Source organism: Oryctolagus cuniculus, chromosome 14, assembly GCF_051225735.1.
Source record: "Oryctolagus cuniculus isolate XC-2025 breed Fujian yellow rabbit chromosome 14, ASM5122573v1, whole genome shotgun sequence".
Classification (NCBI taxonomy): Eukaryota; Metazoa; Chordata; class Mammalia; order Lagomorpha; family Leporidae; genus Oryctolagus; species Oryctolagus cuniculus.
The window spans coordinates 2724993-2750110 of NC_142880.1; the positions used below are offsets into that span (position 1 = coordinate 2724993).

The following is a 25118-nucleotide window of genomic DNA, read 5'->3' on the forward strand; positions in this document are numbered from 1 at the left end:
GAAAGAGCGTGGTGCCGGCTGGGAAGCCCTCGACAAGCCGGGCCACAGTGGAACCGGATCTCCAACTGTTAAGGGCGAGAACCGGCAGGAGTCAGACAGGAAGTAAGCCTTCCTGCAGGTTCTATACGTAGCACTCACCCTAACTCCACCCCTTCTGTGTCAACCCGGCACCCAGTTTCCCACAATGCACCTGAGCCTTCTCCACAATGAAGAGGGCGCCATGGTCATGGGCATCCTGAGCTCCAAGTGGACACATGGTGGAAACCTTCCCAGAGGACCCGGCTCAGACACCACCCCGTTTGTATATTCAATTAGGCCACCACCCTACCCAATAAAGGGACCCCCTAAACTGGGGCTCCGTCCTCGTGGGGCTCCCCACATTCACACCTGAGTGTGACCCTCTCTCTCTCTCTCTCTCTCTGGATACATCCTACTCCCATTCCCACTTGTGCACTTCACCTAGGACCCTGCTTGGAATTCTTATCTCACCACGGGGCAAGAACCCAGCGTAAAAAGGCCAGGAAACGTTCTCACCGCCAAAGGACAGGCTGCACTCGGCCTGGCAGGGCAAGGTAGTGATGGGGGAAGGACAAGGCTGGAGCAGGAGAGCAGGAGGCACGCTTGGGGCAGGGCAGCTCTGGCCTGGCTGGTGAGGCAGCGAGCGGGAGAGAGGCCTCTGCGGTGTGGACCCCAGGCCACGTTCGTCCGGAACAGGCGCTGGGGACGCCCCGAGGCAGTGCCTCTCCTGGAGGGGACGAAGACCACTGCCTGGTGGGGAACGCCTGCTGGGGCGCAGATCTCTCAGCCCACATGACGGGGGCCTCTTGTGTGTCACGTCCAAGGCCAGGCGCACGGAGCAGCTGGAGAGAGGACAGGGGCTGCAGGTGTGGCTCAGGGCCTGTATCTGCAGCACTTCTCACCGTCAGCAGGGTCAGGAGGCCCAGGCTGTCGTCAGGCCGAGGCCCACCAGACCTGGGCCACCTGCAGCTGTGTGGTTCGAGGCATCGGTCACACTCGGCCAGCTACAACCTGGCTGTCCGTCAGACCTGGGCTCTGCCTCTCTCTCCTCACAGGCCTGGCAGGGGCCCCAGCCTGGAAGACTCGTGGGACCTGCTTGTGTAGCCTCTGATTCCCCGACCCTGCGACTCCAGGCCACTGATGAATTAGCGGAAGCTGACAGGTGCAGGGTACAGGCTGTACAACCCGAGGCTGGTGGCCCAGGGTGGGAGCCCCCTTGGGACCCTCATCCTGCAGAGGGACGCTGCGCACCTCACGGCTGCCCGCAGTCAGTCACTTCTCATTGTGGGAGAGACACAGACAGAACCGTGTACAGGAGGCGGGGCAGGAGGCGTGCGTGACTCACAGTATGTCCTCACAGCCCTGTGACCCCAGTTTCTAATGCCAGGAGTCAGAGTTCCGAGACAATTAACCTGTGACGGACAGGTACACACAGCACGGCGAAATCTCTGCCTGCTCTGGGTGGAAAATGAAGTTGGTGCCCGCGATTTGTTTCTCATTTGCTTTGGAAAGAGGCCGACTGGGGAATGCGGAAAGCCGCGTCCCACTTCAGAAAGCCCATTTCTGCTGACTGTCGGTCTGGCAGGGGCAGGTCTGCCCATGCTGCCGCCGGAGCTCGCTTTCTGGGGCAGCCGCTGCACCGCGCCGAACGCAGACGCCAACGAAGCTGCACCTTCACCACAAGCTCTGATCAGCACTGCATGGCTGGGGAGTTTTCACAGAGCGTGCACGTCAGGAGACAATCAGGCAGGGCCTCAGGGCGAGGCGGACATCTGCAGCCAGGGTCTGCCGCGGGAGCTCCAAGAGCGCTCAGCCGCAGAGCCCCACGCTCGGCTGTGCCAGAAAACACGTGTGCTTGGATTCCTCCCAAGCTCTCCGAGGCCTTGACTCCCCGATGTGGTGTTGTTAACATTGCTAAACTTCTTCCTACACAGAGGTTTTACCCAGTACAGCAAATTAGCAGTAGAGGAGAACCTGAAGTTTTCTATAGAAAAATCGAATACTGGATTGAATTTAAACAGTGAAAAAATGCCCACAGCTGTGACTATGATAAGCCGAAGACTCTGCCTGCTTAAAAAAAAGTTTTTAAAATGTTGATTTAAAGGGCTGGCATTGTGGCGTAGCAGGTAAAGCTGCCGCCTACAGTGTTGGCATCCCACTTGGGTGCCGGTTTGAGTCCCAGCTGCTCCACTTCCAATCTGGCTCCCAGCTATGGCCTGAGAAAGCAGTGCAAGATGGCCTAAGTCCTTGGGCCCCTGCACCCATGTGGGAGACCTGGAGGAAGCTCCTGGCTTCAGGTCACCCCAGCTTTGGCCATTGTGGCCATCTGGGGAGTGGACCAGTGGATAGAAGCCCTCTCTTTTTGCCTCTGCCTCTCTAACTCTGCCTTTCAAATAATTTTTTTTAAAAATGTAGATTTGAGAGGCAAAGGAGAGAGAGAGAGAGAGAGAGAGGCAGAGACAGGAGCCCCTATCTACTGATTTACTCCCCAAATTTCTGCAATGGCCTAGGGTGGGCTGGGCTGAAGCCCAGGAGCCAGGAACTCAATCCAGGTCCCCCACGTGGGCACCAGGGACCTGAACTGCTTGAGTCATCTCTGCAGTCTCCCAGGGTGGACACTGGCAGGAAGCTGGAGTCAGGAGGAGTCTACTGAGTCCAGGCACCCGGATGTGGGTGTGGGCATCTTCTCTGGCCGGCTGAACGCCCGCCCTCTCTGCTTTCAGGGGCAGCAAGGGCGCAGGCAAAACCACGAGCTCGCCACACCTCACGGGCTGCTGTGCCGCTCGTGTCCCTCCCACTGCACGGAATTCCAGGTCGGCACCCTCCTGCCCCCTTTCCCAGGACACTGAAGCGGCAGGTGCCCAGGGACATCCGGCGGGAATACCTTAGGGCACACACCGAAGGCTGAGAAGCTGGGGGGAGCGGCACCCTTATGGTTCGAGGTCGGCCTTGCGTGTACTGGAACCGCTTCCCGCACTTCCTCCGTAAGAATCTCAATTTCGCCCTCAGACACAGCCCAACCAGCCCTGCAAACTACCAGAGACTGCAGCACGCCAGGAGGCCACGAAAGAGTTAACTCAGCCCCGGTAGGGAATTATGAGACAAGGCTCTGAGGATTACACACAATGGATTTATAACACAATAAGTTTATTTTTTTTTTTTTTAGGACAAAAGTGGTGACTGGGGACGTTTCAGATGACGAAGTAACCGCGCTAACCTCACTGCTTTTTTAAACGTTTGCATCTGTGAGCGGCAGAGGTCCCAACACAAAGCAGATTTCCTGCGTCCACGGAAAGCCACTCTGGCATGAGAAAGTTCCCTTCCCTAAAGCAAAACAGATGTGGGCGAGGGAGATGCAGTCTCTCTCATGGGCGGATCATCATGGAGAATCACGGTTATCTCAGGACCGCACACTGCGGGAGGGAATCAGGACAGAGTCTGGGCCACGCTGTGTCCTGCAAACTCGGCTTAGAAGCAGAAACGTTGTACCTGGAGCATCGAGAGCGCAGGCCAAGAGCTGTGTGTGCTCACGTCTCAGCCCACACAGTTTTAAGCTGGAAGGAGATCTGCCAACTAAACTAACTCACATCAGAGCTTAACTATTCGGAACTCTTGGCCGAGTGCTGCAGATGTGAATCCACAGCCACCAGGCCGTCCAAGCGATCAGGAGAAGCGCCGTGCCTTCACGGGTGCTTCCAAGTGGGCAGAGTGCCCCAGGCTCACCTGCACGAGAGAGCACACAGCGGGCCCACAAGCACCAGGGCCAGCACCTGGAGGCACAGGTCAGGGCGTCCTGAGCTCAGCTTCCCACGAGGTCCAGGAAGTGCACAGCAAACAGAAGCCAGAGCCCAGCACTGAGCTGGGGAGGAAGGAAGTACCTCGGCGGCCTACGAGAAGTTACAGGGAGGGGGACACACGTGCCGCTAGCGGCCCTCCGAAACCAGGCTGCACGGTTGTTCAGGGAGATGTCTGACCACTCTGTTAAATGTATCCCATAGACTGGTTCGCGCAGAGTCGCCCAACCTTGGATGGAAAATGTTTGCAAAATAAATTGCATCTGTACTGAATACATACAGATGTTTCTTTCTGGTCATTCCCTGCACAGTGTAAGTATATTCGCAGAGTGTGGAGAATGCATTAGGGACAATAACCGAGAGAGGATTCAACAAAGGGAGGATGTGTGCAGGTTTTATGCAAATACTGTGCCTTGTATTCCAGGGCCTGGAGCCTCTGAGGGCCCTGGTGTCCGTGGGGGCCCTGGATCTGACCCCAGAGAGACAGAGCGACAACTGTGTGTGGGAGAGAGACTGGAAATGCCGATGCAACAGTTGCAGGCAACTTGGCAGAAATGATTGTGAATATGACTCCTCACACAGCTCACGCAATGCACAGATGAAAAAACTAAACACAGATTTCTAAAACACTCTGCGCCAAAAAGAAGTGTCTCTTTTCATTCCTTTTTGCCGTGAACTCTGTGACGTTTCCTCATGTGATTAAGAGAGCCCTGAGTGTGTGCAGAGTGGCATCACAGAAACAGTCACGCACATCCGCCGGGGAGCGAGGGCTGCAGATGCACTGGGCACACGCGAGGAACATGACGGCGGATTTGGGTGTGCGGAGAAGAGCTGAACACGTGTTCACTAATGGTTTCTCTACTGCTGCTGTTAGAGGGATTTGAGTTCAGATGCAGGCCCTACCTGGAGCCATTCAGCACTCAGGCAAACACCCAGCACGCTTGGATTCCCGGGCTGGACACACGGGCTGCCCTGACCTCTGCCCTGGGGAGGACAGAGAGGCACAGGGAGGAACATGTGCCCAGGAGACGGATTCCAGGAAAATGTACATCAAGCAGCAGCGGGAACTCTCTACGGCACAGACTCCAAACGCCAGCAGAGAGAGGGGAGTGAGCACAGCACAGCGCCTACCCCAGCTCTGCCAGGGACACCACCTGGCCGGGACCAGGGAAGCAGAGAGCTCCAAGAGCCCCAGCTACAGGGCACTCCTGCAGTCCTCACAGACTGGGGCGGAGCCCCAGCCCTGAGCTGCTGCAGCACAGTCAATGCTAAACGCCATTCTGCCTCAGGGGACAGCAGGCAGCCCGTTGCTAGAGGGAGCGCCCAGAGCCAGAGCTGGGGTAGGCGGGAGCGCCCAGAGCCAGAGCTGGGGTAGGCGGGAGCGCCCAGAGCCAGAGCTGGGGTAGGCGGGAGCGCCCAGAGCCAGAGCTGGGGTAGGCGGGAGCCCCCAGAGCCGGAGTCGGCACTTTCCAGGGCAGTGGGCAGGTTTCTCAGGATCCGGCAGCTCTGGGCTCGCTGGAAACAGCCTGGAGCCACACTTGCCTGCTCTGCGTGACCCAGAATGTTCCTCTCTGCTTCTTGGGGCTCACGCCAGCAGCAGCCAGCACACAACCCCGGAGGACCAGACCCGAGGAAGTCCCCATCTGCATCTCTGAGCACAGGATGCTGGGTAGGCGGGCACAGGCCCCAGTGTCCCCCTTGCCTGCCCCACAGGAACTGGGGCAGTCCCTGCTGCGTCCTGCAGCTCCGGGACTGCGGCTGCTGGTGCTAGAATCCCTGGAGTAGCACACTCGCCTGGGGGAGCTGGAGGGCTCCGTCTGCACGTCTGCACTCCCCTGCTTCGGGCTGGAAGCTGCCAGTCTGTAACCCTGGCGCACCTGCGGCTCTGCCTGTGTGACCTGGGCGAGGACCGCACCACACCCTGCAGAACTGGGCTGTGAGGTTGTTTCTCTACGTGCCAGGGACACCCATGCTTCCCAGGGAAGGCCCTATCCACAGTCTTCTCCAGGCCTGCCCTGCTGGCAAACACTCCCTGGTACAACCTGGAGCCACCCTGCGGGATCCGGGGGAGGGGCCCTCCAAGTCCTGAAGCTCTGGGTCTGTGTTCCTTCTGTAAGCCCCACGGATACCTGTGCTCACCCACGGGGCTTGGGGAGTGGCCTATCTGAATCCCCCGATCCAGGCTTGCACAGGCTACTGCACAATCCCCAGTACAACCCGGGACAACCTGTGGGGCCTGGGCAAGGTACTCTCCCGGCCCTGTAGCTCTGGGACTGTGACTATTAGTACTACAGTCCTCAAAGCCACCAGGACCCACACTACACCACCTACCCTACCCGTGTTCCACTGCGTCAGGCCCACAGTTGCCTGGGACAACCCCAGCCTCACGCATATTCACCCTGTGGGACTGGGACAAGGTCTCCTTCAAGTCACCCAGTACTGGAACTGCAGTTTTTGGAGCTATATGCCCCAGCATCACCCTTCCCACCCAGCAGTACCTGGGGAAGGTCCCAATCACATCACAGATGCAGGGTCACAGCTGTTAGTGACATAAGCCCCAGCACCACTCAGGCTTGCCTTGTGGCACAAGGGGACAGCCCCCTCTGTGTCCCACAGAACAAGGATTATGGCTACAGCTGCCACAAACCCTAGCATGAGTGATACTCTACTCCGGGACTGAAGGAACATGCCTTTGGAAGTCAAAGTCAGCCTGCTACCTCCATGGACTTTGCCGCACACGAGACAACTGTGGCGCTCACAGACAACGCTGATGCCGGCTACGGCTGTAGAGGTTGAGGTTTGGGTTCACCTAAACCAAAGCAGAAGCAACCACCCAAGTGAAGCCTCCCATTCCAGCAAAACCAGTCTTTTCCAACAAAAGGTACTCCATGAAAAGGAGGAACTGTTACGCCAGATGTGCAGATGTCAGTGCAGGGATATTAGAAAGAAAGCAGCAAGGAGGCAGGGTGCCACTGAAAAAACAAGCAAAACAAAAACCACACACAACAATTCCAAGAAAGATCCTGCTTTGAAGTCAATCTATGAAAAGCCACAAAAGTAATTAGAAATAATAACCTCAAGGAAACTCCATGAAATGCAAGAGAATGCAGATAGATAATTTAAAGAAATGAGGAAAACAATGCATGATATGAATGAGAAATTCAACAAAGAGATAGAAATAATTAAAAAGAACCAACCAAGGGTTGGGCGCTGTGGCATAGCAGGTAAAGCTGCCACCTGCAGTGCCGGCATCTCATATGGGAACCGGTTCGAGTCCCGGCTGCTAACTTCCCATCCAGCTCTCTGCTGTGGCCTGGGAAAGCAGTAGGAGATGGCCCAAGCTCTTGGGCCTCCGCACCCACGTGGAAGACCTGGAAGAAGCTCCTGGCTCCTGGCTTCAGATCGGCGCAGCTCCGGCTGTTGTGGTCAACTGGGGAGTGAAACAGCGGATAGAAGACTCTCTCTCTCTCTCTCTGTCTCTGCTTTACCTTCTCTCTGTCTGTAACTCTTTAAAGTAAATAAATAAATCTTAAAAAAAAAAAAAAGAACCAAGCAGAGGAGCTAGTATTGTGGTGTAGCAGATAAAGCTGGTGCCCGCACAGCTGGCATCCTATATGGATGCAAGTTCCTGTCCTGGCTGCTCCACTTCTGATCCAGCTCCCTGCCAACCTGGGAATGCAGCAGAAGATGGCCCAAGTGTTTGGGCCCCTGCTACCAAGTAGGAGACCTAGATGAACCTCCTGGCTCCTAGCTTCAGCCTAGCTCAGCCACAGCCTCTGAGTACATCTGGGGAGTGAACCACTGGATGGAAGATCTCTTTCTCTCTCTGTATCTCCTCACTCTGTAACTCTGACTTTTAATAAACAAACAAACATTTTTTTTTTAAAGAACAAACCAGAGATTCTGGAGCTGGAAACTTCAATGAAACCAAAAATACAGCTGAGAGCTTCAATGACAGAACAGAAAAAGCAGAAGAATTTCAGATCTTGAAGATAAGACATTTAAAATAACCCAGACAAAAATAAAGAGAAAAGTATTAAAAAGAATGCAGAGGGGCCGGCTCTGTGGCACAGCGGGTTAACATCCTGGCATGAAGCGCCAGCATATGCGCGCCAGTTCTAGTCCCGGCTGCTCCTCTTCCAATCCAGGTCTCTGCTGTGGCCTGGGAAAGCAGTAGAAGATGGCCCAAGTGCTTGGGCCCCTGCACCCACATGGAAGACCCAGAAGAAGCTCCTGGCTCCTGGCTTTGGATCATTGTAGCGGCCATCTGGGGAGTGAACCATCAGACGGAAGACCTCTCTCTCTGCCTCTCCTCTCTCTGTGTAACTCTGAGTTTCAAATAAATATAAATCTTTAAAAAAAAAAGAATGAAGAAAGCCTACAAGACATACAGGTACCATGAAGCAAACGATAGTCCTATTTTAGTGCCCCCTGAAGGAGAGGAAGAAGAAAAAGGCATTGAGAACCCACTGAGTGAAAAATAGTGGGACAATTCACAGGTCTGGAGAGACATGGACGTCCAGATACAAGAAGCTCAAAGGACCCAAGCCAGATTCAATAAAAACAAAACAAAACAAAACAAAACCCTCGTCCAAGACGTATTATAGTCAAATTGCCCCAAGTTAAGGACAAGGAGAGAATCCTAAGGAAAGTGAGAGAAAAATGTCGTCACCCATAAAGGAAAACCCATTAGAGTGGCGGCAGCCTCACCAGCAGGCTGCAGGACGAGAGAACTTCCAGCCCATAATATTATACCCAATGAAGCTGCCCTGTGGACGAGAAGGAGAAATGAAGTGTTTCCCAAGCAGCCACGAGCTGAGAGGACGCATCCGAGCAGGACAGCCCGACAGGAGACCCTGAGGAGAGTCCTCCGTTAGAATAAACATGCGGCAGCACAGAGCGCCGAGACACACAGCAGAGGAAGAGAATCCAAGCTCATCATGCCAGCAAGCTGCCTAAACACAAAGACAGATAGTAAGAGAGGTGGAAAGAAACAATGGATACATAAAATAATCAGTAGGCACGCAACCAACTGATAGGAGTGAGTTCTTATCTATCAACATTAATATTCAGTATAAATGGATTAAATTCCCCGTCAGAAGAAATAGGTGGCTGCAAGCATAAAGATCCAGTGATAAGCTACCTAGAGGAAACTTACTTTTCAGGTTCAGGTTCTCAGACTGAAAGCAGAAGGTTGGAAAAAGATTTACCATGTAGACAGAACCAGAAATGATCAGGAGGAACCACACCCATAATAGGTAAAACACACTTTCAGTCACAAACTGTAAAAAGAGGCACAGGAGGATGTTATGTGTTGACAAGAGGATTAATTCAGGAAGAAGATATAACAAAAACATACATGTATTCAACCCCAAACCACCCAAATATAGAGAGCAATTATTATTAGACCTACAGGGAGAGACAGACGTCGCCACAATGATAGTGGGGACTTCAACACCCCATTGTCATCAGTGGCCAGAATGTCAACAGTGGCACATCAGAGCTGAATCCTGTTAGAGACAGCCAACGGACCTGACCGACATTTACGGGACATTTCAGCCAACAGCTTCGGAACCCACATTCCTCTCACCAGCACAGGGAACATGTTCTAGGATACAACATATAGTAGGCCACAAATCAAGTATCAGCACATTTTAAAAAATGAACTCATTATCCATGTATCTCCTCAGACTGCAAAGTAATAAAACTAGAAGTCATCAAACAAGAAGAATAAAAGAAAATTGACAAATACATGGAACTTGAACCGCCTACTCCTGAATGATGGATCAAAGAAATTAAAAAGGAAATCTAAAAGTTTCTTGAAACAATGAAAATACAACTTATCAAAACCTGTGGGACACAGAAAAAGCAGCATGAAGAGAGAAATTTATATCAATAAATGCACACTCTGGGGGCCAGCTCTGTGCATAGCTGGCAAAGCCACTGCTGGCATCCCATGTGGGCGCTGGTTTGGGTCCTGGATGCTTTTCTTCCCATCCAGCTCTCTGCTGTGGCCTGGGAAAGCAGGAGAAGATGACCTACGTGCTTGGACCCCTGCACCCGCCTGGGAAACCTGGAAAAAGCTCCTGGCTCCTGGCTTTGGATCGGTGCAGCTCTGGCCGTTGCGTCCATCCGGTGAGTGAACCAGTGGATGGAAGACCTCTCTCTCTCTCTCTCTCTCTGCCTCTGCCTCTGCCTCTACCTCTCTATAACGCTGCCTTTCAAATAAATAAATCTTTTTTTAAAAAATAAATGCACACTTTTAAAAAACAGAAAGCCATCAAATGAACTCCCTAGCAGGGCATCTCAAAGACTTAGAAAAGCAGGAACAAAACAAACCCAAAACTAGCAGGAGGCAAGAAATAATAAAGATCAGAGCAGAAATAAAAGTTGAAATTGTGACTAAAAGATATAAAAATCAACAAAATGAAAAACTTATTTTTGAAAAGATAAACAAAATGGATAAACTTTTAGCCAGATTAATGAAAAAAACTCTATTAGAGATAAAAATGAGAAATGACAGCTGATATCACAAATAGAAAGGATCATAAGAAACCATGGTGAGCGACTATGCACTAACAAGTGGAGAACTAGAGAGATGGATTTATTCCCTGAACACACACCTTAGCAAGGTTAGATCAAGAAGATCTGAGCAGCCCTGTAATAATAGTGAGATTGAGGCCCTAACGAAAAACCTCCCTTGAGAGAAAAGTCCAGGACCCCACTGATGGCTTTACAGCTGAGTTCCACAAAACATCTGAAGAGGAACTAACTCCGACACTTTTCAGACGATTCCAGAATAATGAGGAGGACGAACTCTGCCCAGGTCTTTTCATGAGGCCAGGATCACGGACACCAAACGAAAATCACAACACAAAAAGAAGAGCTGCAGGCCGACATCCTTGATGAGCAAGGACGCAAGAGCTCCCAGTAAAATATTAGCAAATCAAATCCAACACACATCGAAAAGATCAAACTTCACAACGAGGCTGGATTTACCCCAGAGATGCCAGCAGGGTTCAACACTCACAAATCAACAAATGTCATAAATCATGTCAACAGAATCAAGAACAAAACCCATATGATCATCTCAGCAGAAGTATTTGAGAAGCTTCACCATGCCTTCATGATAAAAATTCAACAAATCTGGCACAGTAGAAGCACACTTCAAAATTGTAAGGCTAGATACGACAAGCCTACAGCCAACAGCCTACTGATCGTATCGGTCTGGAAGAAGATGAGGATGGCCACTCTCCTCACTCTTGTTCAGTGTAGTATCGGAAGTCTTAGCAAGAGCAATCAGGGAAGAGAAGGAAACAAAGGCACTGAAGCTGGGAAGGAGGCAGTAAGAATGCCCACGTTTGCAGATGACAGGATGCTGCCCGTGGAACACCCTCAACCTCCACCAAAAAGCTGCTAGAACTGATAGACTGATTAGGTAAATCCACAGGTTACAAGGCCAACACACGGAAGACTAGCATTTTGTACACCAATAATGATCTTGTTGAAAGAGACGTCAAGAGGGGCCGGCACCTTGGCTCACTTGGTTAATCCTCCTTGCGGCGCCTGCACACCAGGTTCTAGTCCCGGTCGGGGAGCCAGATTCTGTCCCGGTTGCCCCTCTTCTAGGCCAGCTCTCTGCTGTGGCCCGGGAGTGCAGTGAAGGATGGCCCAAGTGCTTGGGCCCTGCATCCCATGGGAGACCAGGAGAAGTACCTGGCTCCTGCCTTCGGATCAGCGTGGTGCGCCGGCCATGGCAGCCATTTGGGGAGTGAACCAACAGAAAGAAGACCTTTCTCTCTGTCTCTCTCTCTCTCTCACTGTCTATAACTCTACCTTTCAAATTAATTTAAAAAAAAAAAGAAAAGAAAGAAAAAAAGAGACATAGAGGATGCTGGCACCTCACGTATTGGCTTTACCAGCTACGCCTTGGCCCTGCCCCTATTACTCTGTTTTTAAATAATGTTTACTCTACTTATTTTCATCCATTTGAAAGGCAGAGTGACAGAGAGGAAGAGAGAGACAGACTGAAGCCAGGGGCCCAGACTCCATCCAAGCCTCTCATGTGGCCGGCAGGGACGCAGGCACTTGCGCCATCACCCAGCCGGCCGGGATGTATCATCAGGAGGCCGGATCAGAAGCAGAGGGACTGGTAGCTGAACCGCCACGCTGATGTGGGACATGGGCGTGACCCGACGCCTGTCCTAGTCACGCTGTTGTGACAAGGCTGCTTTGTACACATGTACTGAACTATCACACTGTTCTTTAAACAATCAGAACAGAAAGAAAACAGGCAGCCGCGACTTAGTTCTGAGCAGTCACGTGGTGCCGCGACAGTCTCCAGTCTCCTCATTTCATGCTGACGGCGAGCGTCAGTGAAGTCTCTGGCTAAGCATAAAACATTTGCTGAGGCTGCATTCCTATATTTAAATTAGTTGAGTGAGAAAAGAGAATTATAAGGCCCAAGTATCAACTACTCTCCAACAAAAATACTTGGATTACGATCCATTTAAAATGAGTGAGCCCCAACACAGGCTGCATGGGTAAACAGAGTCTCCACGTTGCAAAGGCTTGAGGGAACACCTCTCCGTGCGATTCCGTGACCACTCACTCCCCGTGCTCCGCTGGCCTGCAGTGGGGCTGGAGGGGCTGTGGGCTGCTTCTGACGGAAGAGACCCACAGAAGAGAGGGCTCAGGGGGACGGGCTCTGGCATTGGAACGGAACAGCCAGAGGCCATCTGCAGCGCCTGCAGGTTTTCAACAGTACAGGCACTTAAACAATCAGGCAGAAACAACCAATCACGCAGTACTGTGATTACTCTCTTCTTACACGTACACGTGCCACGGCTTAGGTTAGACTCTGCTGAAGTTTTAAAGAAGAACTGATTAACACCAATTCTTCTTAAATCATTTCAAAAACGACAAGAGGAGATTCCTCCGAATTCCTTCTCTGTGGCCAGCATTTACCTGGACACCAAAACCAGGCAAGGACACCACACAAAAGGAAGCTATGGGCTGGCATCCCTGATGAACGCAGACGAACAAAACCAAACCCAACAGCACACGACAGAAACGTGCCCACCGTGACCAAGCGGGATCCATCCCAGGGATGTGAGGACAGTCAACACACACGAGAGCAATGGACGTGGCACATCTCCTCTACACAACGAAGGACCCACGTCCTGGGATAATCCGAGTAGACGCAGAAAAGAGGCTTCATACAATTCAGCATCCCGTCGTGATTAAAGCTCTGTCCGAGTCAGGTCAGAAGGAGTGTACCTCCACACATAAAGGCACCAAGCAGCAAGCCGGCTGCTAGCATCGGGCTGAGTGGGGAAAAGCCGAAGGCCTCTGCTTTGAGAGGAACAACAAGACGGGGAGTCCCCTTTTACCACTGGAGGTCCTCACAGAGCAGCTAGGCAGGAGGAAGAGAGAAATGGCATCCAAACGGAAAAAAGGGAGTCTAACTGTCACTCCTTCCAGATGACAGGACTTTCTATATAGAAAACACCAAATGTTCCACCTAATAAATTCAGCAAGGTTGCAGGATACAAAGTTCACATAGAAAAATCAGTGGCACTGTTATACAGAAATAATAATTCACCCGTAAAGAGACATTAAGACGGCAATTCTATTTCCAACAGCTAAGAGAAGAAAAAAAAACAAACCTGAGAATGAATTTTACTACATAGGTGAAAGATGTCTACAATGTTCATGGATTGTGTGAACCAATACTGTTAAAATGTGCAGACGAGCCAAAGTGATTTCCAGATTCAGTGCAATCCCTATCAAAATCCCAACGACATTTTCCCCAGAACTAGGCCCTGGTGTCCAGAGGCTGGGGAGGCAAGGGGAGGGGAGGTCCACTGACCGGTACTGGAATACGGCTGGGCAGGAGTCCCAGGTGCTGGGTCCCCTTGCACAGGAGGCTGGCTGGAGACCATGTTCACATACGACTTCTGGGTGTAGGACACCCAGAAGATGGGACTGTGGGTGCTTTCATTAGAAAGGAATGTTCACGCCTGGAAGGACTAGACTCCCCCAGACTGGACACGGCATGGCGAATACTTACAACAGAACGCCCCACGGCATCCATAAACGGCACAAGTTTTAACGTCTGCTAAAGGTTTTTTAATTAAAAAATAAAAAATAGAACTCTTCAAACCAACAACAAAAACCAACCAACCCACCAACAATATGCATAAGGACAGGAGTCAGGGTCAGTCGTCTGTCTATAAGTGAATCAGTCGTGTGTGGAGCTGTTACTCTCGTGAGAACACCTGTATTCTAGTCCTGGGATGGGACAGGGTAAACCATCCCCCTCAAAATGACCCGCTGCTGGCCACCTTCCCCAGAGTCCTGCCCGTGGCGTGCCTGCTCTGTGTCGCCCACCTCCCCGGGATGCCCAGGCTCGGAGGGAGAGAGCACAGGCAGCCCCGCGTGCGTACGGCGCGCCTGGTTCACATCAGGATGAGCACCCGTGCCATGCCAGCCGGTGTGTCTTGCCTGGGTTCTTGTGCAGCAAGCAACCTGAGCAACCGTGCCTGGCAGCCCGTCAAAAAGCCGGAGGAGGGCACTGGCTCACCCTCCTCACCCCCACGCTTTCTTCCAGCGGCATTTCCAGATCTCCGGGGTTATCTGACTTTCCCCGCCTCAGGCCAGACGCTGATGAGCAACTGGGAAAGTTCCAGACTCGTCCGAGTGAGCAGAAGCGGGCTGCATGTGACACGTCGCCGTGAGACATGTGAACGCCTGCTGTATTTCCACACGGAAACGAGTGAAGAGACAGGGCTTCCACTTGGGAAAAGACAAAGAACCGTGGGCCCCAGGGAGGCTGAGGGATCTCCCTGGGGGAGGCTGCGGGGGCGACCTGGGGGCCCACGGCTGCTCTGAGCGGCCGCCCTGGGGCCTTGGTCTCCAGGAGGCACTTTTCCTGCACTGCCAGGTCTCCTGTGCCCCAGGCGGGAAGCTGGAAGGACACCCACTGTTCCCAAGCAGAAAACGTGCAACACACGTGCCTTCCGCAGTGATGGTGTGAGTGCGTGCGTGGGAGAGACCGGCACGGGGATGAAACACAGTGGGCTCTGGACCTCAGGGGCAGACGCCTCCCGCCGTCCTCTATCTCTGCCTCACTGCTCTGAGTCATCCACTCAACCCCAGGGCACAGCTTCCTACGAGCCACGGCCGGGGCCAGCCCTGTGCCTGGAAGACAGCAGCCGTGCAGGAAGCCCAGCCGAAGGGGGAGCCCCCGGGGGACCAGGCAGCACTGGGGGCTGCACAGCCGCTGGGAGCCTGGAGCTGCCAGGGCTGGAATTGTGTCCCCACCCCAGGGGAGCACAGGGACAGGTCGGGGGAGCGGTGACTGGGCTCTGAGGGCTCCACCTGAGGGCGGGACGTGTGCCCTTCTCAGAGGCACTGAGTGTGTCCAGACCCCCTCCTCCATGTGGGGACACAGTGACAGGTGCCCTCACTCACAGGAGCCTGCTGCCACCCGACTCGGGCATCCCGGGCCCAGCACTGGAGCATGGAAGTCCAGTTCTTTCTCCATGCCGCGGATGAGGGGCTTGGTTTTAGGGCAGCAGCAGTGGTGTGGAGGGAGGAGGTGAGGGTAGACCCAGAGGAGCCTCCTGGCGGCACGACCTCACCCCATGCACCCGTGGAACCCACTGGAACCCTGTGGGCCCCGGCCAGGGCCTCGCCCGGGCCTCACTGCCCGCTGCGCACCTCCCTGCGGACTTGAGGCCACAGGCATCTCCGGGCCAGGCTGCCACGGCCACAGTCTCCCCAGAAATGGCCGATCCCCTGGCTGAGAAACCCCATCTGCACTCCCGAGCTGCAGCGAGCGCACGGTGGCTACCTCACCAGGCCGCTTAGGTGGAGGAGTGTCTCTCCTACATCCCTGGGCGACTCCAAGTCCCAGTCGGCACACGCGGGAGGGCCCGGAGCCTGGTCAGCACACGCAGGAGGGCCCGGGGCCTGGTCGGCACACGCAGGAGGGCCTGGGGCCAGTTGGCACATCCAGGAGGGCCTGGGGCCAGTCGGCACACGCAGGAGGGCCCAGGGTGGGCACCTGGCCTCGGGGCTAAGATGCCTGCACCCCATACTGGATGGCCACGGTCTGAGTCTTCTCTCTGCTCTGATTCCAGCTCCCTGCGAATGTACCCTGGGAGGCAGTGGGTAATGACTCAAGCACTTGGGTCCCTGCACCTACGTGGGAGACCCGGATGGAGCTCCTGGCTCCTGCCCATTCCTTGTGGGAGCCCTGGATGGAGCTCCTGGCTCCTGCCTGGCCCATTCCTGGCTGACAGGGGCATCTGGGGAGAGAACCAGCAGATGAGGGATCTCTGTCTGTCTGTCTCCCTCTCTGGACAAAGCGTGGCTGTGCCTCTGTGGGGCATGGGTCGAGAGTCAGCCTGAAGTTTTTCTTCTCTCTACTGCTTGTGTTGTTAAAAAAATAAGAAAGTGGGAACGTACTAGGTGTTAAAGCTTTTAGAGTGGAGACAGGAGATGAGAGAGCCCAAGGTTTAGTGACGTCATTGAGGCAGAACTAAAGGGAAGAATTTTCGGGATGCGAGGAAACTGAGCAGTGCTGCACCCAGGGAAGCCGTAGTCGGTGAAGCGGGAGGCCGAGGGGCGTGGCTGCCACACGTGATGACCTAAGTACCTGGGACCTGCCACCCACGTGAGAGGCCTGGACTGAGCTCTGGGCTCCCGGCCGTGGCTTGGTCTAGCCCCAGCTGCTGTGGGCATCTGGGGAGTGAACCAGCAGGTGAGAGATCTCTGTCCGTCTCCCCTGCCTTTCAAATAAGATAAAATAAGTAAGTTTTTTAAAGGTGATGGTTACCCATATCTTGAATTTGTAATCTTTGTATATTAAAAAAAAAATCTGCCCACGGAGGCTGGCTGGGAAGACATGAGGGTGGCAGGGACCCCATCACCTGTCCTGGTGACAGTGTCAGTGCGGAGGAGGGGTGAGGACTGACCTCTGCGTAGGACTGTGTTGGTTACAAATGAAGGATGCAAGAGGCAGGATGTGGCTCCCAGGTGGGAGGCGGGCAGCCGTCTCGGGTCCTCTTGGGCGCAGGAAAGGGGTGAGACACAGAATGCCGACGTTAGCCTGTGAGCAGACACTCACGCGGCACCCCTAAACTGGCAGGCTCTGGGCTTCCATCTGTCCCCTCCCCCAATAACTGGACCAAGGCCAGGGCTTGCAGCCCCTGCAACATGGTTTTCACTCCCAGTCCCTCAGCCGCCTGCAGCAGCGCCTTTAGCAACACCGCCGCAGAAGGAGCAGGGTAGCAGGAGGGGCGCCGGGGCAGCGGCTGCTCCTGTGAGGTCTGCAGGCCCTCAGAGGTCCCCGAGTTCAGTGTGCACCTCCCAGGTGAGGACACTGACCAGGTGAGCTCTGGGCAGGGGGCGGAGCCTTCCCACGGCTCCCACTTGGGGACCACTGGAGTCAGTGGCCAGGTGGCTGCTTCGGCCACCCTGGGGCGAGATGTCCACCCTCAGTCTATACTTGGGCCGGCCGCTTTCTGGCTCTGTCCACAAGCTCCGGAGCGTGGCCACAGTGCGCGACCCCCAGGCCTGGCTGTGCCAGCCGCACATGTTTTCTCCCAGCTAGATTTAATTTTCTCCCCATAAACGGCCTGAGGAAGTCGCTGTGGCCCCACCATGCCCAGGAGGAGCAAGGCCATGCTCCTGCCCTGCGTCTGCTCCCCGGAGACTGAAGCGAAAGCCAAAGCAGGCAACAGGAGCACGGTGTGCCCACGAGCAAGGAGGGGTGGCACTGCGCTTCCCCCACTCCCACACCCCGCAGGCACAGACAAGGCCTGTGTGTGGGCACGACCCAGAGGGAGGCTCCACGTCTGAGCCAGGCCCGGCCACGCTCCTGTCACAAGCGGGCAGCAGGAGACGCAGTGGCCACAAAGCGTCCCCGAGTCTGTGACAGAGATAACGTGTCTAGACGTCCCAGGAAGTCGAGTCCATGAGCAGATAGCTCCCGGCGCACAGGTGGCCAGGCCCAAACAGTCCCCGCTCCCATTCCGTGTCCTCACCAACGTTCCCCTGGACAGCTGTGTACCAGGGACATTGGAGGGCGGACGGCAAAGCCACGGCACTGGGGGCGTGGGCACTGGCGGTCACAAAGTCAGCCAGCTGCAGGGCGGGGGCCAGGAGGCCGTCTGTGTCACCCCAGAGGAAGTCGGTTTACGCCTGCACCCACACCCAGCCTCACAGTGTGTAGAGCCGCTCGAAGACTGACAGCCAGTCCTGCTTCCCAGCCTGCTCTGGGGCTGAGACCCTGATGGGACTAGAACCTGCCACCTCTCGGGTGCACCTGGGTAGAGCAACATTCAAGAAGCACTGACGCGGCCTCACAGGGACTGACAGGCCCGTGACCCGTGATTCAGCGGTGATCGACACACCGCAGACCCGTGCTCAGGTCAGCAGCACTCTGCCGTCCTCATGGCTGGAACTGCCCTCAGCTCTCGCTGGCCAAAGTTCACTCTGGGGAAACGCATACGTCCCGTCTGCCCCAGGCCCTCCCTGCCACGGCCCATGAGGCCGCTCCGGCCCAGTTCTCCTCTCCCGCCCACCGCAGGCACCGCCGAGGGACTGTCAGGGCGTGAGTGTGTGCTAACTGAGGTGGGTAAGAGAGGACACAGGCACAGGGCTCCGCCGAGTGGGAAACGTGACGCACACGTGAAGCAAGGCGCCGGGTGAGCACGCAGGCTCCCGTGGGCCTCTGGACGCTGCTGCGACACAGGGCGGGTCCCAGGGGACCACAAAGAGGCAGGGAAAGGTTCAAGCTGGGGAGAAGCACGCGGCAGACACAGGTATGAACGTGACGTGCATGCTTGGGAACAGTGCACGTCCAGCCGGGCAGGAGCCTGACTGCAGAGCCCGGGCGACACGGCTGCCTGGAGAGGTGGGCCCTGAGCCCCACGGTGGGTTCAGAACAACCGAGGGGCCGCCTCCTGGAGCAGGGAAATCCTGTAGTGAGGTGGGACCCAGACAGCAGAGGACAGAGCAGGAGGCAGAGAGAGCGTGGGGCAACAGGGGATCCGTGGCGGGAGGATGTGAGCCCCCCACCGTGGGTCAGGGAGTGCCAGGGCTTCGCTTTCAGAGACAGCGCGGGATGGAGCGGGGCAGAGAGCCTATCAGCACTTCCCCCCGGCCAAGCTCACTCGGCTCCAGGCATCAGGGCCCCTACGCTGGGCCCTCTCTGGGGCTTTGACCACTGCTGGGACCTGAGACCCAAGCATGCCCTTGGCCTGAGGGAATCCTTACAGGTCAGTGTGGGCCCCAGACACAATCAGCCCAGCCACCCCAGGACCGGCCAGGGGAGTGACACCTGTGACACCCAGCAGGTGCGTGTCAGCACCTGGCCAGCCCCATCAGAGGGTGTAACGGCCCTACCCTAGAGCCCAGCGTGGTTTCCTTGACCATGAGTTTTCTGGAAGGTGGCTCAGGGTCTCAGGTGAGAACAGGGTCACCACACGATGTCCACAGTGACAGGGAGCCCTGGGACCCCATTGGTTTCCCTTCTGCCAACGGGAAAGCTGACGCAGGAGAGGGAGGCTCACGCAGAGCAAGGAACAGAATTTCCATTCGTGATTCATCACCTCCTGCTCCTCCTACAGCACCTGGCCCACTGTGGGACCAAGGCCAGTGTGAGGTGTGGGGGACAGGTGTCACAACGAACTGTCCACCAGCACGGCCGCTTAGGTGGGAACAAGGAACCTGGAGATACGCCAGGTAATGACCACGCTGCGAGCACCAGAGATCAGTACAGAGGTAGTGTGCTGAGTGCTCACGCGGGGAGAGCCTACACGGCTCAGAACTCACAAGGGGAGAGTCTACACGGCTGGGTACTCACATGGGGAGAGTCTACACGGCTCAGAACTCACATGGGGAGAGTCTACAAGGCTGGGTACTCACATGGGGAGAGTCTACACGGCCGATTACTCTCATGGGGAGAGTCTACACGGCTGGGTACTCACACGGGGAGAGCCTACACGGCCAGGTACTCACACGGGGAGAGTCTACACGGCTGGGTACTCACACGGGGAGAGTCTACATGGCTCAGAACTCACACGGGGAGAGTCTACACAGCTCAGTACTCACACGGGGAGAGTCTACAAGGCTGGGTACTCACACGGGGAGAGTCTACACAGCCGAGTACTCACACGGGGAGAGTCTACATGGCGGGTACTCACACGGGGAGAGTCTACACGGCCAGGTACTCACACGGGGAGAGTCTACACGGCTGGGTACTCACACGGGGAGAGCCTACACGGCTGGGTACTCACATGGGGAGAGTCTACACGGCTGAGTGCTCACACGGGGGGAGTCTACACGGCTCAGAACTCATATGGGGAGAGTCTACAAGGCTGGGTACTCACACGGGGAGAGTCTACACGGCTGGGTACTCACATGGGGAGAGTCTACATGGCTGAGTGCTCACACGGGGGGAGTCTACACGGCTCAGAACTCATATGGGGAGAGTCTACAAGGCTGGGTACTCACACGGGGAGAGTCTACACGGCTCAGAACTCACACGGGGAGAGTCTACACGGCCGGGTACTCACACGGGGAGAGTCTACACGGCCGGGTACTCACACGGGGAGAGTCTACACGGCCGGGTACTCACACGGGGAGAGCCTACACAGCCGGGTACTCACACGGGGAGAGAATCTACACGGCCGAGTACTCACACAGGGAGAGTCCACACAGCTGAGTGCTCACATGGGGAGAGTCCACACAGCTGAGTGCTCACACAGGGAGAGTCTACATGGGGAGAGTCTACATGGCTGGGTACTCACACGGGGAGAGCCTACACAGCCGGGTACTCACACGGGGAGAGTCTACACGGCCGAGTACTCACACGGGGGGAGTCTACACAGCTCAGAACTCACACAGGGAGAGTCCACACAGCTGAGTGCTCACACGGGGAGAGTCCACACAGCTGAGTGCTCACACAGGGAGAGTCCACACAGCCGGGTACTCACACAGGGAGAGTCTACACAGTCAGGTACTCACACGGGGAGTCTACACGGCTCAGAACTCACACGGGGAGAGTCTACACGGCCGAGTACTCACACGGGGGGAGTCTACACAGCCGGGTACTCACACGGGGAGAGTCTACACGGCCGAGTACTCACACGGGGAGAGTCTACACAGCTGGGTACTCACACAGGGAGAGTCTACACGGCTCAGAACTCACACGGGGAGAGTCTACACGGCCGGGTACTCACACAGGGAGAGTCTACACGGCTGAGTGTTCATACAGGGAGAGTCTACACTGCCGGGTACTCACACGGGGAGAGTCTACATGGCCGGGTACTCACACGGGGAGAGTCTACATGGCCGGGTACTCACACGGGGAGTAGTCCACACGGACGAGAACTCACACGGGGAGAGTCTACACAGCTCAGTACTCACACGGGGAGAGTCTACACGGCTGAGTGCTCACACGGGGGGAGTCTACATGGCTGAGTGCTCACACGGGAGAGTCTACACGGCTGAGTGCTCACACAGGGAGAGTCTACACGGCTGAGTGCTCACACAAGGAGAGTCTACACGGCTGGGTACTCACACGGGGAGAGTCTACACGGCCGGGTACTCACACAGGGAGAGTCTACACAGCTGAGTGTTCACACGGGGAGACTCTACACTGCCGGGTACTCACACGGGGAGAGTCTACACAGCCGGGTACTCACATGGGGAGAGTCTACACGGCTGGGTACTCACGTGGGGAGAGTCTACACGGACGAGTACTCACACGGGGAGAGTCTACACGGCTGAGTGTTCATACAGGGAGAGTCTACACTGCCGGGTACTCACACGGGGAGAGTCTACACAGCCGAGTACTCACACGGGGAGAGTCTACACAGCCGAGTACTCACACAGGGAGAGTCTACACGGCCGGGTACTCACATGGGGAGAGCCTACACGGCCGAGTACTCACACGGGGAGAGTCCACACAGCTGAGTGCTCACACAGGGAGAGTCAACACAGCCGGGTACTCACACAGGGAGAGTCTACACGGGGGGAGTCTACATGGCTGAGTACTCACACGGGGAGAGTCCACATGGACGAGTACTCACATGGGGAGAGCCTACACGGATGAGTACTCACACGGGGAGAGTCTACACGGATGAGCACTCACACAGGGAGAGTCTACACGGCCGGGTACTCACACAGGGAGAGTCTACACGGCCGGGTACTCACACGGGGAGAGTCTACATGGCCGGGTACTCACACGGGGAGAGTCTACACGGCCGGGTACTCACACGGGGAGAGTCTACACGGCCGGGTACTCACACGGGGAGAGCCTACACAGCCGGGTACTCACATGGGGAGAGTCTACACGGCCAGGTACTCACACGGGGAGTAGTCCACAAAGTACGGGTCGATGTTGTGCAGCAGTTCTATTCTGGGCGACGGGCGTCCTTCACTGGAAGAGAATTTTAAGGAAACATTAATTTCCTCTCTCAGTGAACACGGTTTTTAACCTTCCTTCCTTCCTCGTGTGGGAGAACAAAGCCCTCAGCTAACTGTGTCGTGACTCCAGAGCACTTCGGAGTCACGGTCCCCGCACCTCAGAGCTTCACACTCGAGCTCGAGCAGGCAAGCGAGAAGGAGGACCCTGGGCCCCTCTGGATCACCACTGTGCCCCGTGGCAGCGGGGCCACTGTCCACGCCAGAGAGATGAGAACCCAGCTCAGGCCGTGCAAGGAAACCAGTGTCTGCCCAATGGCGGCCCACGTCAGCAGCCAGGGCCTCGCATCTGATCCAGGTGCACGTGGAACGTCGCATCTCACGTTTCTTACAGGGGCGCACATCACTATACCACACCCATCAGTGTGAATCCCACCCAGGAGAGCACCAAGCCCCAGCACCTGTAACAAATGCACTAGGCTCACAGCAGCTTCCTGGTACCTGCCCCCCACGCTGGGAGCAAGTGCCGGCTGTTGGCACAGCGGTTAGGATGCCGCTTCCGACATCTGCACCCTCCAGCGAAGAGCCTGGGTCCATGGCCTGGCTCTGCTTCCAGCCAGCTTCCTGCTACTGTGCATCGTAGGAGGGAGACGACGGCGCTACGGCTCGAGTCTCCGCCACCCACCTCGGAGACCCGGATAGAGTTCCCTGCTTCTGGCTTCTGCCTGGCCCAGCCCTGACTGCTGTAGTTATCTGGGGAATGAACCAGCAGATGGAAGATCTCTGTCTCTCTATGCCTTTCAAGTTAATTAAAAATAATCAGCAATAAAACATTTTTTAAATGATTGGGAGCATAAAAGGCACCAAATACATGTGAGGAGTAGCTGAGGTACCCAGGCCAGTCTCCAGTGCAGGCTCAGCCTTGGGGGCCTGCTAAACACGGGAGAAACGTGGGGACCTGCTAAGGACTGCGTGAATACCCAGGCCGTTGAGCTAAGTGCCAGGAGTCCACAGCACACCAGCACCATGGGTGTGTGCATGACCCGAATGTCCAGCGAGGTTCCCGATGTCACCACGAGGACAGCTCAACGTCCACACCCACGCCCACAGCCAGGCGTGTCCAGCAGAGGTTTGGGATTTCAAAGGCCAGTAAGATTTCAAAAAATCTGGGCTGTGATCCATGAGTCTGCCTTTGCCAAGGAAGGAAACGTTAAGACAAAATGCAGTTAATTAATTCAAAACAAGACTTCAACTACCATCACCATCATTATTAAAAATAAAGGTGACGGCCGGCACCGTGGCTCACTAGGCTAATCCTCTGCCTTGCGGCGCCGGCACACCGGGTTCTAGTACTGGTCAGGGCGCCGGATTCTGTCCCAGTTGCCCCTCTTCCAGGCCAGCTCTCTGCTGTGGCCAGGGAGTGCAGTGGAGGATGGCCCAAGTGCTTGGGCCCTGCACCCCATGGGAGACCAGGAAAAGCACCTGGCTCCTGCCATCGGATCAGCGCGGTGTGCTGGCCGCGGCGGCCATTGGAGGGTGAACCAACGGCAAAGGAAGACCTTTCTCTCTGTCTCTCTCTCTCACTGTCCACTCCGCCTGTCAAAAAATAAATAAATAAATAAATAAATAAAATAAAGGTGACTTTATCAATGCAAAAAAGGACATCATCTCAGGGCAAAGGACAGTCCTTTACATCATCAGAGCTTCGGGGTTCAGATCCTGGCTTCTGGGACTTGGAGCTGGGGGGGCGGGGCAGTGTCTCTGGGGGCAGTGTCTTTACATCGCACTGGAGAGAAACTCCAGCATTCTCTGCGATTTCCCTGTCCCTCTCCCCGTAAAACAGACACCAGAGGTGTGGCAGGGAATTCCTGAGGGGCGTCCCAGCGCTGGGACAGGGGAGACAGCACTGTGGGGGAGGGGCAAGGTGTAACCTCGCAACCCTGGCCACCCCAGAGACACCCCCCCCCAGCTCCAAGTCCCAGAAGCCAGGATCTGAACCCCGAGCTCTGAATGCCAGGTGGGAATGGTTGCAAAGAAAATGGTCAGCACGAGAAGATGCAGACAGAATGATGACGACGACGAGTTCTGGGTGTGCAGGCTTACAGACGAGCAAACCCAAGGTCAGTGCGTTGGAGGTCAGCATCTGGAGGTCTCTGTGCTGTCTGGGAAGAGGGCGAAGCCAGGGGTTAAATTCAGATTTAGCCAAGCAAAACTGTGCGTTAGACTTTTAGGGTGACTATTAAAAGCAAGGAATTTTTCTGGACCACAGGAAATCAAAACGAATTCATTCAATTCAAAAGATGGCAGGCCGGCGCTGTGGCCTATAGTGCCGCCATCCCATATGGGTGCTGGTTCGAGTCCCAGCTGCTCCACTTCCAATCCAGCTCTCTGCTATGGCCTGGGAAAGCAGTGGAAGATGGCACAAGTCCTTGGGCCCTTGCACCCACGTGGGAGACCTGGAAGAAGCTCCTAGCTCCTGGCTTTGCCTCAGCCCAGCCTCGACCATTATGGCCATTTGGGGAGTGAATCAGCAGATGGAAGATCTCTCTCTCCCTCTCTTCCTCTGCCTCTCTGTAATTCTGCCTTCAAAATAAATAAGTAAATCTTTAAAAAAGAAGAGAACTCCAAAAATGTCAGAGCCAATATATTCACACATAACCACTCATCTCTTAAAATTATTTACGTGTGGGGGTGGGCAATACCGTGATTCCACAAGAGGAGTAGACAGAAATAACAGAGTGTGAGAAACACCACGCACCGCCCACGGGTGTGCGAGGCCGGGAGGGCGTCGCTTCCCCAGGGCTGCCACACACGGAGCAGGCGCACACCGTGCACACCGTGACCAGGGGCAGCTCCGGCACGGCT

At 55.3% G+C, this 25118-nt stretch overlaps 1 protein-coding gene across 1 annotated transcript in view; it reads right to left on the reverse strand.

The window, feature by feature from the left end:
- ARSB (arylsulfatase B) overlaps nt 1-25118 on the reverse strand; it is a 147754-nt gene that overhangs the window by 17835 nt on the left and 104801 nt on the right. The window contains exon 7 of the mRNA XM_089312908.1: nt 22199-22269. Within this exon, the coding sequence (XP_089169034.1) occupies nt 22199-22269 (71 nt within the window). The remainder of the gene's footprint in view (nt 1-22198; nt 22270-25118) is intronic.